Source organism: Typopeltis vanoorti, chromosome 13 (genome assembly GCF_054136105.1).
Source record: "Typopeltis vanoorti isolate ZY-2024b chromosome 13, IOZ_Tvanoo_1.0, whole genome shotgun sequence".
Classification (NCBI taxonomy): Eukaryota; Metazoa; Arthropoda; class Arachnida; order Uropygi; family Thelyphonidae; genus Typopeltis; species Typopeltis vanoorti.
Genome location: NC_143561.1, coordinates 66,228,114 through 66,252,192, shown reverse-complemented (window position 1 = coordinate 66,252,192; position 24,079 = coordinate 66,228,114). Strand labels below are relative to the sequence as shown.

The following is a 24,079-nucleotide window of genomic DNA, read 5'->3' as shown; positions in this document are numbered from 1 at the left end:
GACTTTTTATTCCCCAAAGGCAGAAGAGTAGGAGAACCAGTGGCGCAGAGGGGGGCCCTGCCCTCCCCCCAAAGAAAAAGAAAAAAAAAAGCACTAGAAAATTTTCCAAAAATCTTTTCCTAATTAAAAATTATTTTTTAAATTTATGTTGCGTCGTGTCTTGTTTCTATACTACTTATGAATTAGCGATCCTTGCAGATGCTCAGACATGGGTCGTATGCGATGCGTAGGGTGTATTCTCAAATCGTCTACTCAACTCTCCCCCCCCCTTCCGCCAAGATTAAACTCTGAGTGTGCTACTGAGAGTTTTAGAGCTTACTTTTGGAAATCGGTAGGCAGTTAGCTCCTGCCTTAAACTATCATCAAAAACAGATTCTAGACTCTCGAATACAGAAGACAACTACCGCCATTTCGTGATCCTTCGTATTGCAGTTTGAAATAGTAGGAGTTCTGTGATAAATTTTTCTGAGATGCCAGTTAAAAACCCGAGTTTCTTGGGGGAGGGGATGGAAATGATCTACTTTCTCGGCAAAAGATCAATAAAAAAAAACTGAGGACCAGTGAGGAAGCAACAACAACAAAAAATACTACGAAAAGTTCCTCTAATCGGTGACTACGATTTTCCTTTCTCTCTCTCTCTCTCTCACACACACACACACACACACACACACACACACACACACACACACACACACACACACGTGCGTCCTTGTGCGTGTATGATATAGATCATGTAAGGCAATGTCCATAGCTAAAAATCATCTGAAAAAAGCAATACAGATCGACTTAAAGTCTCTTCCTTGTATCATGCTTCCCTTACATACGTTTAAGTTGGATCAGAAAAAAAAAAAAAAAAAAATCCACAGTCGAAAATGATGAAGAAGACTGCTCTAGAGAAATGTAGATTATTCATGTAATATTAACGTGCACGATTTATCAAGGGATAGTTACTTAATTCTCCATTAGATGGCATTAAAGTACAACTTCTAATTTGGCAGTATAATTCTTTAACGAAGAACAGACCGTCGCAGGTTTTTGATAAAAGACATGATTATAAGCAGGTGTGTCTTTTCAAAGTTATCTGAAGGTGACTTTGCTAAGCTCAAACGATTGTGTAGAATAAAGCTCGTGGCTGATAAGAGCATTGAAGAACAATTTTTTTTTTTTTTTCAATGACCTTTCTGAAGTTATACTGCAGTGCAAATAAACACGGCTATACAAGTATCGCAATTATCTCTTTAATCATTTGATATGATGGAAAATTCGAGAGAGTTCTATCCAAACAACACTCGAATCTGACGTGGTTTGAAGTAACATTTGCGCAAAATAATGTTGCAGAATTCCAAAAAATAAATGGCTTCAAGTGACGGAAACATGTCAAAAAGAATGATTCCCCCCCCCCCCTTTTTTTTTCTCCACAATTCAAAAATAGTGACCAACATTACTTGCGAAATATTTTCAACCATTAACATTTAGCTATGTGTAAGATTTAAAAAAAAAAAAAAAAAAAAAAAAAAAAGGGATCTCATTATTATTTAGCTAGAATTTCAGAATAATTTCAATTTTTTTGGACCTTGGTCTCCATGTTTCAATCATTCCTTTTGGTTTTTATTTTAATATTATCCTCAGTATCCTTCCTCTACTTATTTGACTTAAATATATCCCTTTTATAAATAATAAATAAATAAAGTTGTTAGCCTTAAGAAGCTCACTCATGTTTTGTTTTGCTTCTAAGAGACAAAAAGAAATTAGATTTTCCAGAGGGGAAAATTCCTATCTCTATAATATTTATATAAGTATTATTACAAAGGATCATCAGGGGGGGGGGAATAAAAATTCCCATGCCGGGAATCGAACCCGGGCCTCCTGGGTGAAAGCCAGGTATCCTAGCCACTAGACCACATGGGATGTTTATTTCGATTTCTTAATGACGTTCTTGGCACTGGATTTTATATTTTAGCATAAAGTTCACATTTCTTTTATGAAAAATTATCATTTTTATTTCATGTCTGTTATAGATTGGGAAGTAAGTATTAGAACAGGAATGAGGGAAAACAGCATATTCTAGAATGTAACTAGGTTTAATCGTAACCGTAGTAAAAATAGATTAAAAAGTGATCGAAAAAGAAAAAAAGAGTAATTTTCTCGTGATTGTATACTCGGAATGTTTAATCCCATAACTGGAATCATTTGAATTGTTTTAAATTACGGCCAATGTGACTAAAAGGCATTGAGACCTTAATCGTACGATGTCTATTAACTGCGTTTGCTTTTCTGGCTGGTTTGTCTGTGTTGCTGAAAAATTCGACTTTCAGGGAGCGCTTTGCTACTTCCATATGAATCAGCCAAGTCACCTTCAGTTTGATTAACAGCCCTTATAAAACATTATTCGCGGCTTACACGGGATTCGAACCCAGGTCTACTAGTATTGGAAGTTTTTTTTTTTTTTTGCAAGTTTATTTTGCACTTGGTTAGACTATAATAAATTTAGTTTAATCCTTTATTCAAGTGAGAGCAAACAAAGTTTGCACCTGAAAATATCTTCAGAACTGAGGTAAGGTGTGCAACACTTTGGCAACTCGTAACAAAGGTGGACCAAGCTCTCTCATCACTCCTTGCCTTAGTATCTCCCATAATGCAAAGCACATCTCCTTGCGGACATGTATACTGCTATGCATTAAGGGAAGGACCACTACCTAGACCGGTTTCAAACCTTTATTGAGGTCTCGTCAGTGGGAGATACTGAGAAAAGGAGTGATGAGAGCTTGGTCCACCTTTGCTACGAGTTACCAAGGGATGTAACACCTTACCTCAGTCCTGAAGATATTTTCAGGCGCAAACTTTGTTTGCTTACATTGGGATAAAGGATTAAACTAAAGTTATTATAGTCTACTAGTATTGTTACAATCAATTCCCGGGTTGGCTGTAACTATAATGATACGCTAGGTATTGTAGTGGTGATTCGTTGTGAGTCGGTGAGCGAAGTGTCACCGTTATAACAGTTTGCTTGGTTTTGTGTGGGGCTGAGGCATTCCGACAGAGATTACGCGATGTGATCGTATTGTTACTTATTTACGACATCTGGGACGATCTAAGGGAAAATGATCATTTGGTGTTGTATATGAACACAAGTTAAGCGACATATTCAAAATAAAGTGCTTCCAGCAGTACAACACATTTCCGAGAAAAATAAATAAAGAAAAAAAAATCTGTATCGACATACTAAAAGGAAAGCAGTGTCTTTTTATTAAATGTAAATTTAATAAAAGACGAAACAATTTGTTCCCAAAATAAGGCAACTGATCGCCTGCAAAATTGAATACAAAGAGAATCACCAGACTTTCCTGGCTTATTCATCATTACTGCTTCCTGAAGGGTGTGTGTTGTTGTCTTCAGAACGTTCGGAGATAAACGGTAATCTAGGTAAGCGTGCATAAATAAATGATGCTGTATACTATGGTACGTTTTCTGTGTGTGTGTTGTTTTATACTTCCTTTAACTAGAGTCCACTCCAGTGGTGAGCTGGTGAAATTTTTAAGTTGGGGTGCTGCATATATATAGTAAAAAAAAAAATAAAAAATAAAAAAAAAAAAAAAAAAAAAAAAACTTTTTTCCCTAATCAATAACGAATTTATTAATAAATAAATTTACATATTAAAAATTGCTTTATTAAAAATATTTCATCCTCACAACGAACAAACACCAATAATAAAAGTTTCGTATCAATAGCAATGACAAGCGCAAACGAATATCGGCGTTAGATCGCAGTGCATGTGTTTCATGTAACGATAATTGAAAAAAAAATGTAATTCTTTTCATATTTTCAACAGTGACACTCGTCATAATTCAGCCTCGTATCTATAATACATAAATAATTATATGTTATTTGAACAAAATAAAATAAGATTTACAAAAAATAGTTCACCAATCTCACAAATAACGCGCGCCATAATAAGATACACTGCCCAGACGGCAGTGTATCTAATGACGTAACGTGCAATGACAAGCACAAACGAATATCGACTTTAGATCGCGCTGCATTTGTTTCGTAATCGAAAGCGTTAATCGAACAATTCCAATTATTAAATATTCAATCACTGTCGAAACATAAGCTGTAGCCTTGAACATGTTGTATTGCATTTATATAATGTTGTAAGCATTGTTATTATTTATAAACACAAACAAAATTTATTTTTTCATTTTTTCCTTGGGGGTGCTGCAGTGTCGCAGTGCTTATGTATGGGCCGCCACTGATCCACTCTGCACAAAAAAAAAAAAAAAAAAAAAAAAAAAAATAAATAAATAAATAAATAAATAATAAAATAAATACATAAATAAAATAGATAAAATACCTTCTCATGACCCTTTCTTTTTTCTTTTTTACTCACCTCTATCTGCAAACATTACATGGGGAAAACCGTGCTCCATTTTCTGTTTAGAAATGAATTCTTATATTCTCAAAGGATTAAATAAATTACGAGTTAAGTCAGGAGAAAGAAATTTTACGGTTTATCGTATTCAAATACATTTTTTTTTAATAATGAAACGTTGGAAAATTATATGGTACTTGGGGGAGGGGGGTTCTACGCCTACCCCCTCCCGAGTGCCGGACTGGTTAGGCCGGTTCTCCTTGAATTCTGATGAATCGAATTTTGAAGACTTGACACTCAGGGTAGCCCCTGAGTTTCAAAACGTTTCAAATACTTGACAAAAAACGTGACACAAAAACGTTACAAAAAAAGGCTTATCATTTTATATTATAGACTAGATTTTAAGTATTTTCGCGCATGAAAGAGCTGCTTGAGGCTTTCCATTCGTTATTGTTATTATTATTGTTATTACATGAAACCGCCATGGAGTACAAGGACTCATCACATAATAATAATAATAATAATAATAATAATAATAATAATAATAATAATAATAATAATGCATAGTTGGAGACTGTGCTTGGAGAACTTGTCGAAGACTGTTCATAAACTGACTCGGTCAGATTGACCATGTTTGGTCTCTAGAGTAGGGTTTCCGGACTACGTAAATATTAATAAGAGTATAATAAATAAATAAAATATGATAAAATTTCTTAGAATGCCCACGGTACCGATGTGTTATAGGTTTACAACCTTTCGTGGATGAGAGAGAGAGACACAAAAATATGAATAATCAAATATCAAACATGAAATAAAAATGGAGGAAAAATCCAGTTTTATTGAGTTTTAATGATGGTATTAAGTCAGTGGAACCTCAAAAGTCAATTCTTAATACCGTTACTATTAATATTAAGAATTTTTTTTAAGAGGTTCAGAAGCAGCTCCCATGTGGTGTAGGAGTGTGGCCCGGGTTCGATTCCAGGCATGGGAATTTTTTTTCCCCGCCATTGCTTCTTGTGATAATATTTCTCCTGTACATAATAATAACAATAATAATAATAAGAATAGTAAAGGTTTGAGACAAAATATGCATGACGTAATGTTCCTATGACAACTGCAGGCTTTAGGTTTAGTAGCAATGTGCTATACTACCTTGAAAAAAAAAAAAAGGCGTATTTCAGCGGGCTGACACACACACACACACACACACACACATATATATATATGTTAAAGATACCAAGCTATTTTAAATATAAACCTGGTTTTTTACTCCATTTCCCAAGTAAGCAAACAGACAAGTCAGTCAAGTTTGCGCCTGCACGTAGTGCAAGTCAAGGCAACTCGTGTTAAAGGTAGAATAAGCTCTGATCACTATTCTTAATATTTACCCTTAATGCAAAGCACATCTCCTGGAGGAGATGTATGATGCTATGTATTAAAGGCAAGGGGGCCACTACCCAGACCGGTTTCGACCTTTATTGAAGTCTCGTCAGTGGGAGCCAGGCTAAGAAATACTAAGTTTTAAGTAATACAGAGCTTATAAATATTTTACCAAAACAAGTTACCATAAGGTGCTTTGAACTTATTAAATAAATATCTCAGGATGAGAGATAGATGTAGAGAGTTTTTTACCTTGGGTATAATATATGTTAAAGATACCAAGCGATATAAACCTGGTTTTTTACTCCAATTTAATAAGGTCAAAGTAAGAATAGTGATCAGAGCTTATTCTACCTTTACCACGAGTTGCCTTGACTTGCACTACCTGCAGGGTCAGCTAGACTTACAATTCTTGCAGGCGCAAACTTGACTGACTTGTCTGTTTGCTTACTTGGGAAATGAGGTTTATATTTAAAATAGCTTGGTATCTTTAACATATATTATACCCAAGGTAAAAAATTCTCTCTCTCTCTCTCTTTAACTTATATATATATATATAACCAACGAAAAATGTGCTTGCAGCATAAGATTGTTAGAGTTGGCGACACATTACTGATCATGAATCGATCTACAGTGCTACCTGTTTGCGGCAAAAGTCTGGCATATAACATGACTTCGCCTTCCACTCTTTTAACAGGCATACCTTACTTAATAACATTACTTATAACAGACAGTTTCGATAGGCATAAAATACTGCCCTTCCATAGCCTTAGTTCGGCATAATTCAAAACAACTCAACACAATGTTTTCATTCAGGCATTAGTGTATTATTTCTAAATGCCTAACACATTTCTATCACACAATCCCTCCTCTCATTCTCTCTCTCTCGGCACTTGTTTTCCACTCTTATCTCGGATAGGGTTAAGTTCAACTCTTGATATGCTGGGCGCGTGTGTGATACCATCTGACTTCTCCAACGGATAACACAGACGCCAGCAAAGTTCAGAGGTTAAGATAATTATTGCAACACAACCTGACATTTGGAGAGTATAGTAGTGGGTGGGTGGGTGGGTGTGTGGGTGGAAAAGGGAGAGTTGGGTACTACTGACGTTAAACGTAGAAAAGACTCTTATGGCATATGGATGATGAGCTTAAGCAAAGGTAAGTGAGACTGCTGCACGCGGAAAATATGTACAGCATGCGGTGGAAGAATGGAGAAAACGGATTATATTTCTAACAGGTCTTCATCATCGCTGAAATACGATTTTTATTCTGACATTTTGAATAATGAATTAGTTAAGTAGTAGCTGCCTCCTTTGATGACAATTCTCCTACGACGTAAAGTTTAATTAAGACTACAAGCCCACCGCAAAAAAGACAAACTGACTGGCATGCGTATACGTTCTTTTATATCTCTGTATAATTGACTAACGCATGGGTTAACTATTACTCTCATTCAATTAAAGTGAATAACTATTACTCACTTTACAGTCATTAAAAACATTGGAGGAATGTAAGGCCTTTGTACGCATATAAAATGCTTAGATTTGAAAATGCAGGAAAATCAGTAATTTTTTTATTTTATTTATTTTATGTGAATCCCACCTATAATGTTTGTGTAAGCGATGGATCCATGTCAGGTTTTTTTTTTTTTTTCACTTTTATTTATTTTCGTAATTTAATTTTGGTTTTGTTTTTGGCAATTATATATGCTTCTGGAGCATTACAATGAATTACAATATAGAACCAAGTGAGAAAAATTTCCAGATACTGCTGCATTATCTGTTCCACACTGAAAGAAAGAAAAAAAAAAAACTTCCGATATATTTGCATATTATATTGCTTACCACACTCTTGGTTTTCCAACACGGCTCCAGGATAGCACAGCAATTCGGGTTGACTGGCAGACATGACCACAGGATCAGCAACTATGACTTCTTTTCCGTCGTTTAGTTCCAGAGTTACTTCCCCACGGACAGGCTCATCAGACATGGTGTTTACGATTTCGTTAATGGCATTCATCAATTCTTGAAGGCTTTCTCGCGATGGCCGCATCTAAAGATATTAGACAGATGTCCACTTTTAAATATTAGAATTTTTGTTGTTATTATTATTATTTTTATTTTATTTTATTTTTTGAAAAGCGATGTGATTCCTATTGATTAGGGTTTTATTTATTTATTTGTAAATAAGAACATTTCCTTCAATTTTCTTATGAAACAGAAATATTATCCTAATGTTTTCGAAAACCTCCCTAGATTTACTTGACATTTCTGGATCCGACATTACAGCTCAAATGTTACAAGTGACGCAAAATATTTCACTAAAATCGCATGGCTATCATTAAGTATTATACTTTATAAGTAATTCGTGTTTCATTATTATTATTATTTATTTTTTTTTTATTTGAGCATTCTGTAGAAAATATGGAACTGCTCTTTTATCTTATTTATTTATTTTTGCAAGAAATATTTAAATTTTTTTTCTTTTTATTGTAAACATAACAATCTTATGTACAGGATTAACCGGTTTCTGGTTCTCTGCAGTCAGGTTACATGCTCATACTCTTGTTGAGGTATTTTACATCGAAATATCAGTTGCAAGGTGAATTACTTGCAAGGAATAGTTCGATAAAAATCAAGATATTTTTATAGGCAAAGAACGGACTTATAAATTTCAGATTTTGAGAATGAGTCAAAAGTAACTTTTTTTCCCCAGGTGAGGATCGAACTCACAACCTCGGCATAACTCACAGATACTGCCTTATAAGTACCGCGCGCTAACCAATTGCGCCACTGGGGAACCGATAGTCCTTTCACTTACTAAGCTTTCATCATGAGCCTCACTTGGGACACTTTCATGTTTATGCCATCATCATTAAGCAGATTAATGAAAGATAATATCACGCGAATGATGTCGAGTCCTAACTCTACTGTTATACGGAATTAATAATTGTCAACTCACTGTTGATATATACACATAAAATTAAAAAAGTAAAAAAAAAATGTTGTAATAGTTAGCTTATTGTCTAAGGATGTTGCTTTTAATTACGTGCAAAAGGTGACCAAACGACACACCAAACAATCAAAAAAGGACAGTTTTATAACATTTTAAAGTATTGCTGTATTAATAACTAAGAATTAGTTTTGCAGTTATTTCGAATTATGTTTAGGTAATTCATTTTAGTTTTCAGTAATCATATATGCGTTAATGTACAACTCTATAATAATTCTGCTTTCGTAAGATTTTAAGCATTAATCTATTAAAAACATGGATAAGTATACAAACTGAAATGATTGCGCTCAAACATAGGATATTATTATGAAGAATAAGAAAATTAAGCTATGGAGTAAACTTTGAGTATAATTTGCAAAAGTGGTGATAAAACAATATACTGACGAAAACCAACTGTTTGAAAAGCTGTCAGGACAGTGAAACCAAATTTAGGCATTAATAAAAGGCGAATCAAGCTCCTGGGCAAAGCGTGTGTTTTTTAAGTGTTACAAATCAAGGAAACTTGGATGCCAAACGGTGGATGGCTACAGTAGATTTTTCATTAAGATTTATAAACTTCTATGTAATGCGAATACTTTTTATTTCTAATATCTAAAACTGAATGGGTCATTTGTACCGAAGAGGACTAATTCGATACAAATAAAATTAATACACACCAAATTGTTCGAGTGTACCGAAAGGAACAGTACCGTTTCTCCCTATGGAATTTTTCGGATTCAAAGACAGTTAAAAATCTACAAATTCAAAATGGTAGAATTTGTAACATTGCACACCACTAAATTTATGTATTTTATCTATTTTTTTATTTTATATTATTATTATTATTATTATTATTATTATTATTTATTTTTATCTTTTAAAAGGCAAAATTTTTTATAATATTATTTTGTGTATATTTTTATCATAATAAAAATTATCAATGACGAAATCACTGCAAATATATTTCACTATACTATTCAAATGATTTTTGAATATTTCTTTTATTTGGGGGGAAAAAAAGAAGAAGAAAACACCACTCTATAGAATAAATAGTCGTTAGAAAAAACAATCCACGCACGCATCAGATTTTTTTGGAAAGGCCTCAGCTGTTATTTATTTATATACCAGTATTAGGAATTAAAATTGGAGGTTCAGATATATATGTGAAGAACAGTGGAAAGAGTTGTATGGAGCAATTACTGAAAAATAAACCACATGCGTTTCAAACTTTACCTCTTCAATTTGAATAAAAAAGAAAAAAAGCCGAATTTGCAACGTGTATCTAGGCTGTGGTATAAAATACACAACATCACAAACCATGGACAGTAGGCAAAATAAAATGCATAAAATTTGTGCAATCTACATATACGGGGTTCAGAATATGAATCAATGCACTAGACGGCACTCTTCATGAAGTAAAACATGGAGCCCTGGGCCTACTAGGGCTCATGCAAATATTTCTTATACGCAAACGAGCATCCACAAGTCACTCGGTATAGACGAAACCCTATGGTTGGAAAGACCTGGGTTCGAATCCCTTCTAGAGCGCGAAGAATCAGGGTTTTTTCATGTGAAGGTGAGTTAAACCGGTTTCATACAGAGGTGGAAGGGTTTGTCCTCCCGAAAACTCGGGTTTTTCGTCCAGCACCCAGGCAAACCGGAGAGCAGAACACACACGCCATTTACAGACAAACAATATTTTTAGACATAGGGCTAACCACGTTATTCTGGAGTTATAGTTACGATATCCAAGGATACTTGGAAGGTCGTGGGAGCTCAAGTGCCTGTTTGAGCCACTGATGATGATGAAAAGCCATATCACAGATGAATACTACTTTTCCACATAAATGGTTTCATGACAAAGTCATCAGATCTACCTACAATGTTCATAGAAATGGCTAAGGGATATCTCTGTGTAGCATAAAATTCTGACACAGAGAAGTTATTGACGACTAAATTAAGATCAATATACAGTATATGCAAAATTTATCAGATCCGCCTTCCACATACCTCGGCTCTAGGGATTAACCCAATTATTAAATAACGTATTCCAACTTTCAATAAGACCAATACATAAAATGCAATTTTTCTATAAATTGCATTTTGTGTATTGATGCAATTTTTCTATAAATTGCATCAAGCTTGCTTGCTAATCCAGATATGGGTTGTAATAAAAAGCATACTGCTGGAAGTTCTTGCAACTTAGTATTTCTGCAAACAACCGGAAGCGTTATACACGAAAATATATTGTACTAAAGCGAAAGAAATCCGAGAGGGTGTGAAACAATGGCTACATAAATCCTAGTCAGAAATGAAAACATTGTTCTGGCTGAAAGAGAAGAAACTAAGTATACCACAAGCTATCATGACAATACTCGAATCTAGTAATCAACTGGATGTTGTTGTTTTTTTTTAATGGGTTTCCGAGTTTTTTTTTTTTTTTTTTATCTCTAGCATGGACAGTAGTATTTTTTTCTCTGTTGGAAACTTGGATTTTTTAAATTTTCAAAAATTCGACCATAAAACTCATCCTATTGACAATGCGAGTTGTTAGGGTTTAGGATCATAAGATGGCGGCAGTTGTCTACCGTACTCTTGCTCCGATGAAAAGTCTCCGAAAGTCGCAAGATTTGATGACTTTTACTCCCTTAAAGCACATAAAGATTCGTTAGACGATATATTTATTTACTATGAATAAATTATCATATAAATTGTGAATTAAAAAAAAAAACGCTACACATCTCCAATGTGATGTTCAATCAATGCGATATTCAAACCGTAATACGAGTAGGTACGTTTCTTTATTATTTAATGAAAACTCATTTAATTTTACCTTTTCCTTAGAAGCCATTGTGATCTCCACTTCGATTTCCAGCAAATCATCTATCGGAAAATTCCAAACATCTCTGCGTTTTCTTTGATGAAGAGTCTCATTTCTGCCACAGGTCAATTTCACAAGATTGACAGTACACGAGTCTTGCCACGCACAAAACTTTGAGGTATCAAACTGGAAAGCAAAGCTTTTCAAGAAGTATTCTTTAATAGCCTTTTGTACCTCTGGATTTCTGCAGTCGCCTGCGTAATACTGTCCACTGACTGTTCTTCTGACCCTGCTTGGCACGTATCTCACTAGAAGAACAAACCAATATATGAAATGAAATGAGAATTTGAGGCACATATCAAAACTTAGTAATGCACGGAATGCCTTCACTGAAAAACGAAGAGGACAAATTATCGCGAATATTTTTGAATTATGCGAAATATAAAGCAATGTTCTTCCTGTCATTAGTATCGAAGGTAACAAATTAATCCAATTTTACGATCGTTACGATACAAGAGAGTGGATTGGGTAGGAGTAAATTGGTTATTAAAAAAAAGAAAGAAAAAGATTCAATTAAAACCACTTATAAATTGTGACCAGTATTCAAAGCTTTACAAATATAACTGCCAGAACTTTCCTCTCTATTTTTCAGACGATAATATTACGTCCGTAATATTGATCGATCGTCTGCCTTGTGCAGCTCGTATTTTACTACTGACTAATTAATTGCTTTTTGAAGTGATTTAAAACAGTCGTTCACCGTTTTCATTTTTTTATTTATTAATTATTTTATTTATTTAGCTACGGTAATTTTTATGAGCGGGTGCCTCCCCCCCCCCCCACGTGTGACGCTCTGCTGCTGCTGTGTTAGAATTATGGCTACATAAATCCTAGAACCGAAGTAAACAACATGATGAGGCGAGCATACTATGTATGTTAATTGCGAATATAAACCAGCAAATCACACTTATTTTGCATATATCCGCAGACGACACGCATTTCTTTCATTAAAAATATGTCTTTAAGTGGCCAAATCTCAGTTTTATTTTTTATTACATATAATTTATACGAAGAAATTAAAAAATAATAATAATAAAAAAAAAACCGAATTATTTTTACCCCCGTCCCCCAGAATACAAAAAGCCCTCATAATGACTTTCCAGCTAAATGCGAATTAACCATTATCATAGAGATGGCGTTTATTTATATTTTATTTATTTATTTTTATTTTTTACACCAAACAGGCAAACTGGCTAGAGAACACACGCAATAAACAGACATAACCCACTGGCATTATAGTCTTAGTTTTTGTAATTCGAATCAATCGAACAGTCCAAATAATCAATGTTATGTCATAAAGAAATGAATAAGGATAGAAAAAAAAGGAAAGAAACTGAAATAAAGAGCCAAAAGGATTCACTTCGGCGATGCAAAATTATACAGATTAAGTGGATATTGACTCCAGTGTTATTTCAAAGCCGAATATAGAAACTATAAAAGTTTCGGTGGATCCAAGCGTAAGCAACAACATTTCAGAACTTACTCCACCTTTACCACGAGTTCCCCCTATCCTGAAAGGTTGCTTACGCTTGGATCCGCCGAAACTTTTATAGTTTTTCTATATTCGGCACGAAACTCTTGTAATTTCTATAAATTTGGCTTTGAAATAATGTTGGATTCAATATCCACTTAATTTGTATAAAGGAAGGATAATTTTAATCACTTACTGGAACAGTCCGGCCATGGTATCGCTCGATTTTCAGGTATGGTTTGCCATTCGGTGCTCTTGTCACAGACGTACCACTCTGCTGGGCTAGTCACGAACTCGTACTTATCATTACAGTACACTTGACAGAACTGTCCGTAGAGCCAGTCGTCACAGGCCAAGGCTCCATTCACTGGAGCAGGGTAGAACTGACAGTGATGCTCTGAAAACAAATAACAATGGTTAGTAGTCAATTGGCGAATCAAGATTTTGCGAAAGTACTTCAAGCCCATATTTCTACATATTTTACTCATCTGTGGACAAATGAGTAAAATATGTAGAAATATTTGGTTCAAGAGAAACCAACATCTTTCAATTCTGATTAACCTTTCAACCAAAAAAAAAAAAAAAAAAAAGATTGGTGCTTATTGTTGAAAAGAGTCTCTTCGTAGCTGAGTGTCATTGGTTGGAAAGTCATGGATTCGAATCCTGTCCAGGGCGCGAACTTCTGTAAGCGCTTTTCGAGTGAAGATGAGTGAACTGGTCTCATCTTAGTTTCTTCGACAGTAATAATAAAAAAAACAGTAACTACTAAAAGATAGTTTAACCTTCGAGCTTTATCCCAGACGAACCGTTCTTTCAGTACATTTCTATAATAGCCCAAACGTGTAAATATTGCAGGAAGGATGCCATATATAGGAGAGGGTTATCCAATTATTTCCACTGCCACTGTGTAAAATATTCTATACAGTAAGCGCAGTATGAGGCAACAAGGCTTTTATGCTCAAAAGGTCAGAAACACGTGGACTTTATTCTGTTGAATAATCTTGTAAATGTTTTGTCCTAGCTTTGCTCGATAATCGGCTTACCATGTTTCACCGTGGTAACGATCAGACTTCAACACAGCTAGTCTACAAGTTTCTGGGAGAGAAAGAAAAACAACAACAACAACAACAAAAAAAAAAAACTTTCACCTTCGTATAAGTAAAATACACAGACTGTATTTTACTGATGGTTTGTTGTCGCTTCTGTGCAGAGATGGAAATGTGGAAGTGTTTAAATGAAGTCTAATAATACCCACACTTATTTAAAACCATGCAAAGACGTTCTATTTCCAGGTTCGAATACCGTCTAGGAAAAGAAGTTTCTGAAGGGGTGGGGATAAGCTGGTTTCATACGGTGGTTTGCAAGGTTTTCATCCCGAAAGATGACCAGTTTCGCAAGATAAACACACACAATTAACAGACATAGCTTTAATTACTTCGACTGCAATTCCAACCAACTAACTAACCGATGGTGAAAAAACATGCATTAGTTTTGAGATATCAAAATAATCTTACTTGTAACGATGACATCAAAAGAGCAGGTTGCTTTGTTGCCACTCGGATCGGTTGCTGTATACTCCACTGTATGCCTTCCAGGACTGAAAATATCCCCTGGTTCGGAATTCTGGAATGCAGAAATAAAATATTTATCTATAGTTGTGAATAAATCATATTAAGAAAGCCAGAAGACAACAATAGGCCTGTGAGAAAAAGAAAAAAGAAGCGATGAATAGGAACAGCATTACATCGACAGCTAATGAGGTAGCATACAGCAAAGTTTTATTCAAGAGCTAAATGACTAATTAAGCATACTGCGTGAACCGCAATCCCCCCAAGTTTAAAACCTTTAGGGGGTTCACGTTAAAATTATCAAGAACACAAACCTACGTACTGATTCGATATGTAGACGTGCCCCTGAATTATCCTTGAACTTCGGCTGATTCCAGAACACTTCAACTTCAATATCCGTGGTGTTTATTTCTACCTTTCTTGGACATTCTGTCACTCTTGGAGATTCCACATCTGCAAATATAATGGTGGATTGGAATCAATCGTAAGACAATCAATTAATAACTTGATTATAAAACAAGTGCAATCTTTGGCAGTACTGTCAAGCGAAACTGCATACCTTTTACGGTGACGGTGAACTCGCAATAACTAGACAATTGGGCTCTGTCTGTAGCTTTGTATGCAACTGTGGTCGTACCTATTGATAGCTTGGTTGGAGGTCTTATTCCAGCAGGTGAAGAAGTAATTGGAATGTTATCCCCACTGTTGTCTTTAGCTGCAGGAAGAGCCCAGTTTGCTACGGCATAATTTCTTCCTGGTTCGGTAGATATTTCTCTGGAGTTTGGGCAGCTTATCGTCGGTTTCTCAACATCTAAAGAAATTAACTTTACCTCAATACATTGAAAGGCATCAGTGGATACAATCAATAACAGCTTATGCATAAAAATGGGTTTTGAAATTAAATATAGGATGCTTCACAAAGACCTGAACCGATTACATAATCATTTAGAATGTGGTAAGTACCATATTTACATTCCAAGTGTTGCAAGTCACAGGGAATATGCGCACTTCCAGTAATGTGGCAAATATCAGGTTGTATCAAACTCCTGCCAGGGTGCAACCTAACGAATCCACATTCTTTTATTTCACTACGGATTGTTGGGGTAATAGGATGCAGACACATTTCTTTACAGCCTTTCCGCCCACACGAAAAGTCTGAATGGGATATGTTGCAGATCTCGCGTCCAAGGGAATGATATTTATTTTCTTGTTCAGCACCATTAGAGATATGAGCAGCTGTAATAGGCCCGTTCTTGTTATGAAACATCCAGTATCGTTGGAGGGTTTTTTTTTTTTCTTAATGAGTTCAGTATCGTAAAATTGACATTGGTAAGGGAACGGAAGTACTTACCCCTACATATTGGCACCATCACTCGACCCTTGTCATCTGACCATTGTCCGTTTTCGTCGCAACGAAGGAAAAGGGCTCCCTCTTGTGTAAAGCCTTGATTACAGCGATATATACAGAAATGATCAAGCTGATATCTGCTCTTAGAAGAACAGTTGTAAACATTGCCATAACGAAGAATCTTGGGAGTAGGACAAGAGATGGCTGTAAGAAGAATAAAAGGATTTAATACCATTCTGGGAACAGCGTTACTTCAATACCATAAAATGTTTTATCAGGGAAGAGTTAATGTTAAACTCACCGATGCACTCAGTATCAGCTCCTGACCATGCTTTGTTTGCCATGCATTGTCTCTCAGATGAGCCTTTTCTTATGTAGCCATGGTTACAATCAAACCTACATATGGTGCCGATTCTGAAGTCTTCGCCATTGCATTTTTTTCTACCGTTTCGTGGAGGAGAAGGCTCGTTGCATCTGATCTCTAGGATAAAATAAAGAACTAATGAATCAAATGCAGTGAACAAAAAAAAAGTTTAAATTTCAAATAAGCATATTATATCCATAAACACGATTAGGTAAGATACTGAATGTGTATACCATGAACTGGCTGGCTAAGTAACACTGCCCAGTACTTTTATAGGCCACTTTGTTCAGTGTACTTTAACAAAACGTATTTAAAGTTGCTTGTGTAATTATTTATTTATTTATTTTTATAACAGAACAAATTTATGCGATCCAGAGAGCTAAATGACAAAGATCATGAAATCCCACACTTCAGGTTTCGTGCTTGATAGAAGGTAGATGGTATCAAAGATAACCGTCTACTGTCAAACAGATGGTTTGTTGTATGTCGAAAGGGTCGATCCGTTACTATTATCAGTGACGGCATTAATGATTTATAATTTTGTATTTTAGGAATCCTCAAAATTCTCTGTAAAACAATAATAACTTACAGAGATGTGATCAAGCTATCAGAGCACGTACAAACATTGGGCAAAACATACATATATAGTATGGAATGATAATTGCCTGACGTTGCTACCAAGAAAATGATATTATTCCTGATATATGGGAGGAAAGTTCGCTCTGAAAAAAAGTAGTTCGGCAGATAATTGAAAAAAAAATATATATATATTGCTCGTGACTATTGAATTTCAGATCCACGATCTAGTTTTGATATGCATTATTCATGGTACATTTACACCATCTTAGTTTCTTAATAAACTGCAATTTAATATCAACCAGTCGAAGCTAGGAAAGATTTTCTTACTTTGGCAAACAGTTGTCGATCCCGACCACCGTCCATTTGCCTCACAGATCCGTACTGAATCCCAAGGATCCTGGAACTCGTAACCTTGGTTACAGCGAAAGGAGCAGAATGATCCAAAAGTTGTTTTGCATGCATTAATAATTAGTCCGTTGGAAGGAGCCTGAAGAGGTGAACATTCGACGGCTGCAAAAAAAAAAAAAAAAAAAAAAAAAAAAACATTTTATGGGAATAATAATAAAGAAATACGAGTTATATCCAAATTGAGTAAATTGTTTCCAAAGATTATCTGCATCAAGGTAATTTTGTCGCAGACAAATAGGATTCTTATCCTATGACAGAAAATCCGATTTTAATCCGGTAACTCCGCAAAATCTATTGTACAACATGCACAGGTATGAAAATAAATACTAATTAGCATTAGGAACATTGCTACTTATCTAGCTTTTTAGATTTAAATCAATTACTCCTTACATGTAACCTTCATAGATCATATATATTTCCAAAGTGTTTGAAATATCAGATATTGAAACAATGCCATTAATGGTTCCTTAATGCCATTGCAAATTATAGGGATGAGACACATCGTGCAGCTATTTATGACGATCGCCTTTGATAAAAAAAAGTTATTAAAAGTGGACTGAAGTTACAATTTGCCATTAAGTAATGCAAATTTCATTGATTTTCCAATTTCAACTTATTGTAATAAAACAACTATTGCTAAAGAGAAATTAGTACTTACGTGTACATGGTTTACCGTTTCCTGGATCACCTTGATAGCCTTCCTGACAATGACAGTCTTTCGCAGATGTACGGGCCTCGCGGTCAGTAGTGGAGTGAGGCGGGCAACTTATGCACTTCGTTGCAATCTCATACTTGATTTTGTATGTACCTTTTGGACAGGCTGAAAGATACCAAACGATTTATAAATGAGACAGTAATTATTCTGTTGTGTTGATGTGGTTCAATGTAGTTAACATTCAACATTATTCCATGCAATTACTCAAGGTAATAAAATACCTTACATATTGGTGTTGCCATCACTCACTCAATGTCAAAGTATTTCCTCTTGTAATGTGTTTTTGCAGTATGCAGTATTTTAACGGAATAGACTCTGCTTAAATATCCACTTGACTGCAGAGGGCACAACGCATAATTATGGTAACCACTATATGTCATCCATTCTAACGTGTAGAAGCATGAGCATAACCGCTAACGTAATTGAAGTCTGAAAACACATCAGTCTCGATGGAATACGGAAGTGATGAAGGGACGAGTAACACTGCCACAAAATACAGTGTTGATTTGTTAATCATCTCTTATTTTAGAAAACAAATATTTTCATTTTGGATGCTCTGGAGATCGAAGCCGCCTCAATATTTTGGAGCAGCTTCGATCTCCAGAGCACATTCACTTTGTGAACATCTTTGTCGCTAAATCACTATGATACATGATCATCTTCCTTTGATCCGTCTGTGGCTTGAGCTGTCCTATGCTGATTAACAATTTTTAAAACAAGTAACCAAAATTCTCGATGATGGAAACAAAATTAGTCATTTTTTGACAGTATCATGCAATGGTTCCATCCTATAATATCGCACATCTCTTAGTCAATCACTAAAACAGAATATAAACAGATCCTTAGATGACTTTAATCGTGGTGCAATATCTATCCTTAACGACGCTGTTAATTGACCCTCCGAAACACAGTCGGTATTGAGAATGCCTTTTGCCTGGAAAGATAGAATTCTGTATCACATTTGATTAATTAGGTATAAAAAATCAATGTCTGTTCTTTTAGGGTGAACAGATTAAGCTGCTTTTGAGCTAGTAATCCAGAAAGAAGGGACTGTCATGGAAGTTATCCAATGACCTTTTTTTCGTCATCGTGTTTACCTCTTTTTTATATTTCTATAAAAATTAATACTCTTTTCCTTATTCAAGGCGATATTTATGAGGGTTACTCTCGAAGGTTATTAATTATTCGTGTAGTTAAAGTTAATAAGGATGACGTAGAGAAATTTGAAAGAGACGCAGCACATTGCAAACAAGCATGTGTTCCCAAACTTCTAACATATAATTGATTTTGAAGATGCTACTGGGATGGTGGATTCATCAGTTGTGGATATTTATAACTGGAATAACGTACCAAGATTTTTTTTTTTTTTTAAACAATGTTTTCTTCTGGAAATGGTCCGATTTCAACCGATGACGGGAAAGTGAATAAATCTGAATAGGAGTCAGAGTAGATTTTGCACTAATCCCGTAGCGGACAGTTGCAGTAGACAATTTTTAAATTAAACAAATTCTTTATGCAAAAATGGTAACTCACCTTTGCATTCTCCCATAAGTCCACTACGACCGTAGTAACCAGGACCACAGACGCAGGTATGCAATCCCGATAACAAAGAGCAGGAACATTTGGCTACATGGTCGCAACAGCCAGGATCATTCCTTTCTCCGCGGTAAGGACTATCACAGAGGTGATCACATTTCTGTTTGGCATCTCCGCTCCAGGCGGATTCATGAGGATCTAGAGCAGATAGGCGAAAAAAAATATTATTCACAGTAGGAGAATAAAAGCAACAATACATTCTTGCATATACATTATGTTGACAAAAGTATTTGGACACCTAGTTGCGGTCAAAAAACAACGAGTTTGAATTACATTTCTAGTACCAGGTGGGACCACCTTTGGCCTGAATGGCAGAAACTACCTTTAGGGACATGCTTTAAATCAATTTGCGCAAAGCTACCATTGCTGATGCTGATGACGGCAGCTGTAATCTGCAGCGATTTTAAAGTTCAAATTCGTCCCAAAGATGTTCGATGGGATTGAGGTCTGGACTTTGAGCTAGCCAGTCCAACAAACTCAACGTTGTTCTGAGGAAATCAGTCTCGGAAACGTAGTGCAGTATGGCATGGAGCATTGTCGTGCTGAAACATGCAGGGATCATTTCCGAAGTACTTCCACAGCATCTAGTTATCCAATAGATCCAGATAGCCATCACACATCATGGTTTCGGTTACATGGACATGGTCCAAGCCCTATCCAACAGAAACACACCCATACCATTACCAAGCCTCTGGAGTGATGCAATCCTGCCAGAACTGTTCCCCTGGTAATCTCCAGATCCAAACACGATCACCAGAGTGAAACAATTGGAAGCGTGATTTGTCACTCTACAGAAATATTTACCAATTATCTACGGTCCAGGAACGGTGTGAAAGCCACCAGTCCAAACGTCGCTGGGCGTTGAGTGGGGATGATGTATGGCTTCTTCGCAGCAGCTATGCCGTGGTAAAACTGTGGTAAAACTGTGGTAACCTAAGGAATGCAACTCTCGTGTCGACAGCTCTAATGCTGACAGATGTACCTGCGGCATTTTCCAGGTTGACTGAGAGGTCTGTCGCTGTTGACGTGCGGGATGCTCGAATATTCCGAGACAGAGCTCGTCGATCTCGGTCAGTGGCCTCCCAGGGCATTTTCCTGCTGTAGTAGCACCACTAACTTTCCATCTATGAATGACATAAGCAACGGTGGGTTTCGGTCTAATGAGACGGGTAGCAATGTCACGGACAGAAAGACCAGTGAACTATCATCCCACGTTGGAAGTCTGTTAGTTCGGCTGAACATGGCATCTTGACATTGATCACAGTGTAAAAAATGCAGCACATCCCACCTTTTATTATCAAGTTTAGTTCGGCTGAACATGGCATCTTGACATTGATCACAGTGTAAAAAATGCAGCACATCCCACCTTTTATTATCAAATATTACCCTGAATATTTGCATGTGATAGAATCCGAAATTTGCATGGCACGCAAGGTGTCCAAATACTTCTGTCAATATAGTGTATATTCATACTTAAAATATATCACTATTAACAATATATTTTCTGATTACTTTTTTTTAATCAAAAACCATACAGCAAACATTATTAACTAAAATCTACCCTCCATCCCTAAATATTTACAGTGGGATGGAGAGCAGATTACTAAAAATAATATCAGGAGATGTATAGATAATGATATACAGGGTGGCCATAAAATAACTTTCCCTCTTTGGAGGTATCTGTAGCTAAAACTAATACACGGAATGAGACCACATTTTATATTGAGTTTAGTACCAAAAGTCGCCGATAGGGGAAATTTTGGCACTGGTGGAGCAGAAAACAAGCGGATAATTACATAGCTCTCAGTGCTACAGCTGACATAGGACCTGTACGCAGGTAATGAAGCCTTCTAAATTCCCGAAGGGCCGCTATGGCACTGCACTGTTTAAGGTAAAACAACTTAACAAGTAAAGCACGCTGAGGCAAGGTAGGACGCATATTGAGCACAATTCGTCAGTCATTCGAATAACTGCCTGAACGTTCCCAATCCTTTTTTAAGTGAAACTGGTGGCGCTGCTGTCACGTACGCACAGTAAAATTTGCATAATCCTTTTTACCTGCGTTTACTACAAATATTTCACTGCTTTCGGCTCCGTCAGCGCCAAAATTTCCCCTATCGGCGACTTTGGTACTAAATCATTTAAAAGAGATTGTGCTCTGTGTCTTAAGGTAGAAATAGTTCCGAGCTTTTGTGGTGGAAAGTGATGAGATTGACAGTGCAGATATCTGTTAGTATGAGTTGGTTTTCAGTATATAGAGACTTTAAAACTATCAGAGCATCGAATTTTTAAATGAACCAGATGAAGTCCAAAAAGAAATTGAACACCTTTCTCTTATCTTTAAATAAAATGGATATTCTGCAAAACAATTAAGAAATTTCTTCTGGATCCTCCTAGGCAGCGTACTACGGAAACTACTTTTTTAAAGGTAGCATCTCAATACCTTACATTAGTTCAGTCCCCAATAAATTGGCTGAAGTCCTTAAAAAATACAACATCAGGACGTTTTTCACTACACTCCCTAAAGTCCGTTCTCTTGTAAGCCATCCGAAACCTTTTCATGATAACCTGAAATATCCAGGTGTTTACAAGTTATGGTGCGATTGTAATATTCCTTATTTTGGACAAAATAACAAATCTGTTGAACTGCGTATTGAGGAGCATAAGAGAGACATCTACTACAAAAGGTCATATGCATCTGCGCTATCCAGTCATGTTCTTTTCTCTAACAATCCTCTTGATAAGCTACAGTCACTCCGTGTGCTGGGATAAATCCGAAAACATTTTTCGCTGTAGTGATGAGTTTGAAAGGAAAATCGTGGAGTCCAGGGAAATCCTCCTTAATCCTGAACATTTGAACAGCAATTTGAATTATAACATCCCTGATAGTCATACTGCAGTTGTTCAATACTGGCGTTCACGAGAAACTGCAAGCATGCATGCAACAAACAATAGCGTGTTAGATAGAACGACTTGAAAAGTACAACGTTTTTGTGTCAATTATCTGTTGCATTTTTTGCCTGTAATTCTCAGTTTTTTGTATCTTCAATTTTTATTACTGTCTTCTACCTTTAGTGGATACCTGAAGAAGGCTGAAACTAGTTGTATCATTAAATTTAATATTTTATCTCGGTTTAAAGTCATTTAAAATTTATTCTTTAAAATGTATCATTACAACCGAGAAGAAGCTCAGAAACACACACACACACACACACACACACACACACACACACACACACACACACACACACACACACACACACACACACACACACACATATATATTATTTATTTTTTTATTTTTTTATTTCTGATTAAAGTTAAATCAGACTTTGGGCTTACCTCCACGTATTCGTTGGGCAAGTCGATTGAATTCAACAAAACCTGAAGTATCAAAGTAGTATTCGGGACTACTAGCAAGGTTTAACAGTTCGGTCTTCAGAAATTTACCAATACCAAAGGTAAATATTTCCACGCCATTATTTTTAAGCTTATCGGCTGTTTGAACCGGATTGGCTCCATGATTGGATAAACCATCGCTGACGAGGATCACCACCTAAATAATAACAAAAAAAAAAAAATGTATGGTTCACTTCTATAATTAACCTAAAGAAATTTAATATGTCATTCTTGGGAACTGATTGGACTTTGGTTTAGGACCTTAATGGCTAAATGAAATAATATTTGGCAAAATCAGTGATCTTTAATCTTAACGAGAAAATACCAATATTTTCTCGTTAAGTGTCATGCCAAAGAAACTAGCCTAAGTCTCATGATGGAGGTTGGCTGATGTATCACACAGCCAACCTCCATCATGGTCTCAAGAACAAGGTTTCCGAATTATGTCAAAAACTAAACAAAAATATAAATACAACCTTTCATGGTGGGAGCCACATAAAAAAAAAAAAAAAAAAAAAACCAGAATATCATACAGACTAAGTCCATTACTTAGCAGGATTTCTGTAAGGACTTTTAACTCTTGATATTAAATCATCTCCCTTTCAACAGTTAAAAGGAACTTCTCAAGATTAATTTGAAAAGATCACTAGCAAAATAAGTACTATATAGAATTGATAATAAATGCTTAATGCCATATATCTCGATATATTTTAAGGACAGTATAAAGTCCTGAAAATACAGCACGAATTGCCTGACGGCTAGTGACAAAGAAACTTAACTACTAAAATTAATAGAAACAAGCAACATGAACTAAAGTTCAGAAGAAGAAAAAACGATAGACAAAAGAATTCTATGGAGTATAACACAAAATTATGTGTACCATTCCGAGTTTTATTTCCAGTTAGTTTTTCCGGTTCTTGTAAGAGTTCGCTCTTTCCCAATAAAGCATATTTTAAAGAACCTATTTTTATTTATTTATATTTTTCTTTCATTGTCTTCAATCATC

General features: G+C 35.7%; 1 protein-coding gene and 2 non-coding genes across 3 annotated transcripts in view; all 3 read right to left on the bottom strand.

Moving 5' to 3' along the window:
- LOC150100234 (sushi, von Willebrand factor type A, EGF and pentraxin domain-containing protein 1-like) overlaps positions 1–24,079 on the bottom strand; it is an 84,867-nt gene that overhangs the window by 44,702 nt on the left and 16,086 nt on the right. The window contains exons 3-14 of the mRNA XM_090402997.1: positions 23,017–23,230; positions 19,612–19,812; positions 18,022–18,183; positions 17,283–17,465; positions 16,314–16,493; positions 16,016–16,216; positions 15,224–15,475; positions 14,987–15,117; positions 14,611–14,719; positions 13,293–13,493; positions 11,578–11,873; positions 7,598–7,805 (exon numbers count right to left, since the gene is read on the bottom strand). Coding sequence (XP_090259123.1) covers positions 7,598–7,805; positions 11,578–11,873; positions 13,293–13,493; positions 14,611–14,719; positions 14,987–15,117; positions 15,224–15,475; positions 16,016–16,216; positions 16,314–16,493; positions 17,283–17,465; positions 18,022–18,183; positions 19,612–19,812; positions 23,017–23,230 — 2,338 coding nt within the window. The remainder of the gene's footprint in view (positions 1–7,597; positions 7,806–11,577; positions 11,874–13,292; positions 13,494–14,610; positions 14,720–14,986; positions 15,118–15,223; positions 15,476–16,015; positions 16,217–16,313; positions 16,494–17,282; positions 17,466–18,021; positions 18,184–19,611; positions 19,813–23,016; positions 23,231–24,079) is intronic.
- TRNAE-UUC (transfer RNA glutamic acid (anticodon UUC)) lies at positions 1,837–1,908 on the bottom strand. Its single transcript has one exon. It is a non-coding gene; the product is annotated as a tRNA-Glu (tRNA).
- On the bottom strand, positions 8,461–8,552 carry TRNAI-UAU (transfer RNA isoleucine (anticodon UAU)). Its single transcript is given in 2 exon segments — positions 8,461–8,496; positions 8,515–8,552. It is a non-coding gene; the product is annotated as a tRNA-Ile (tRNA).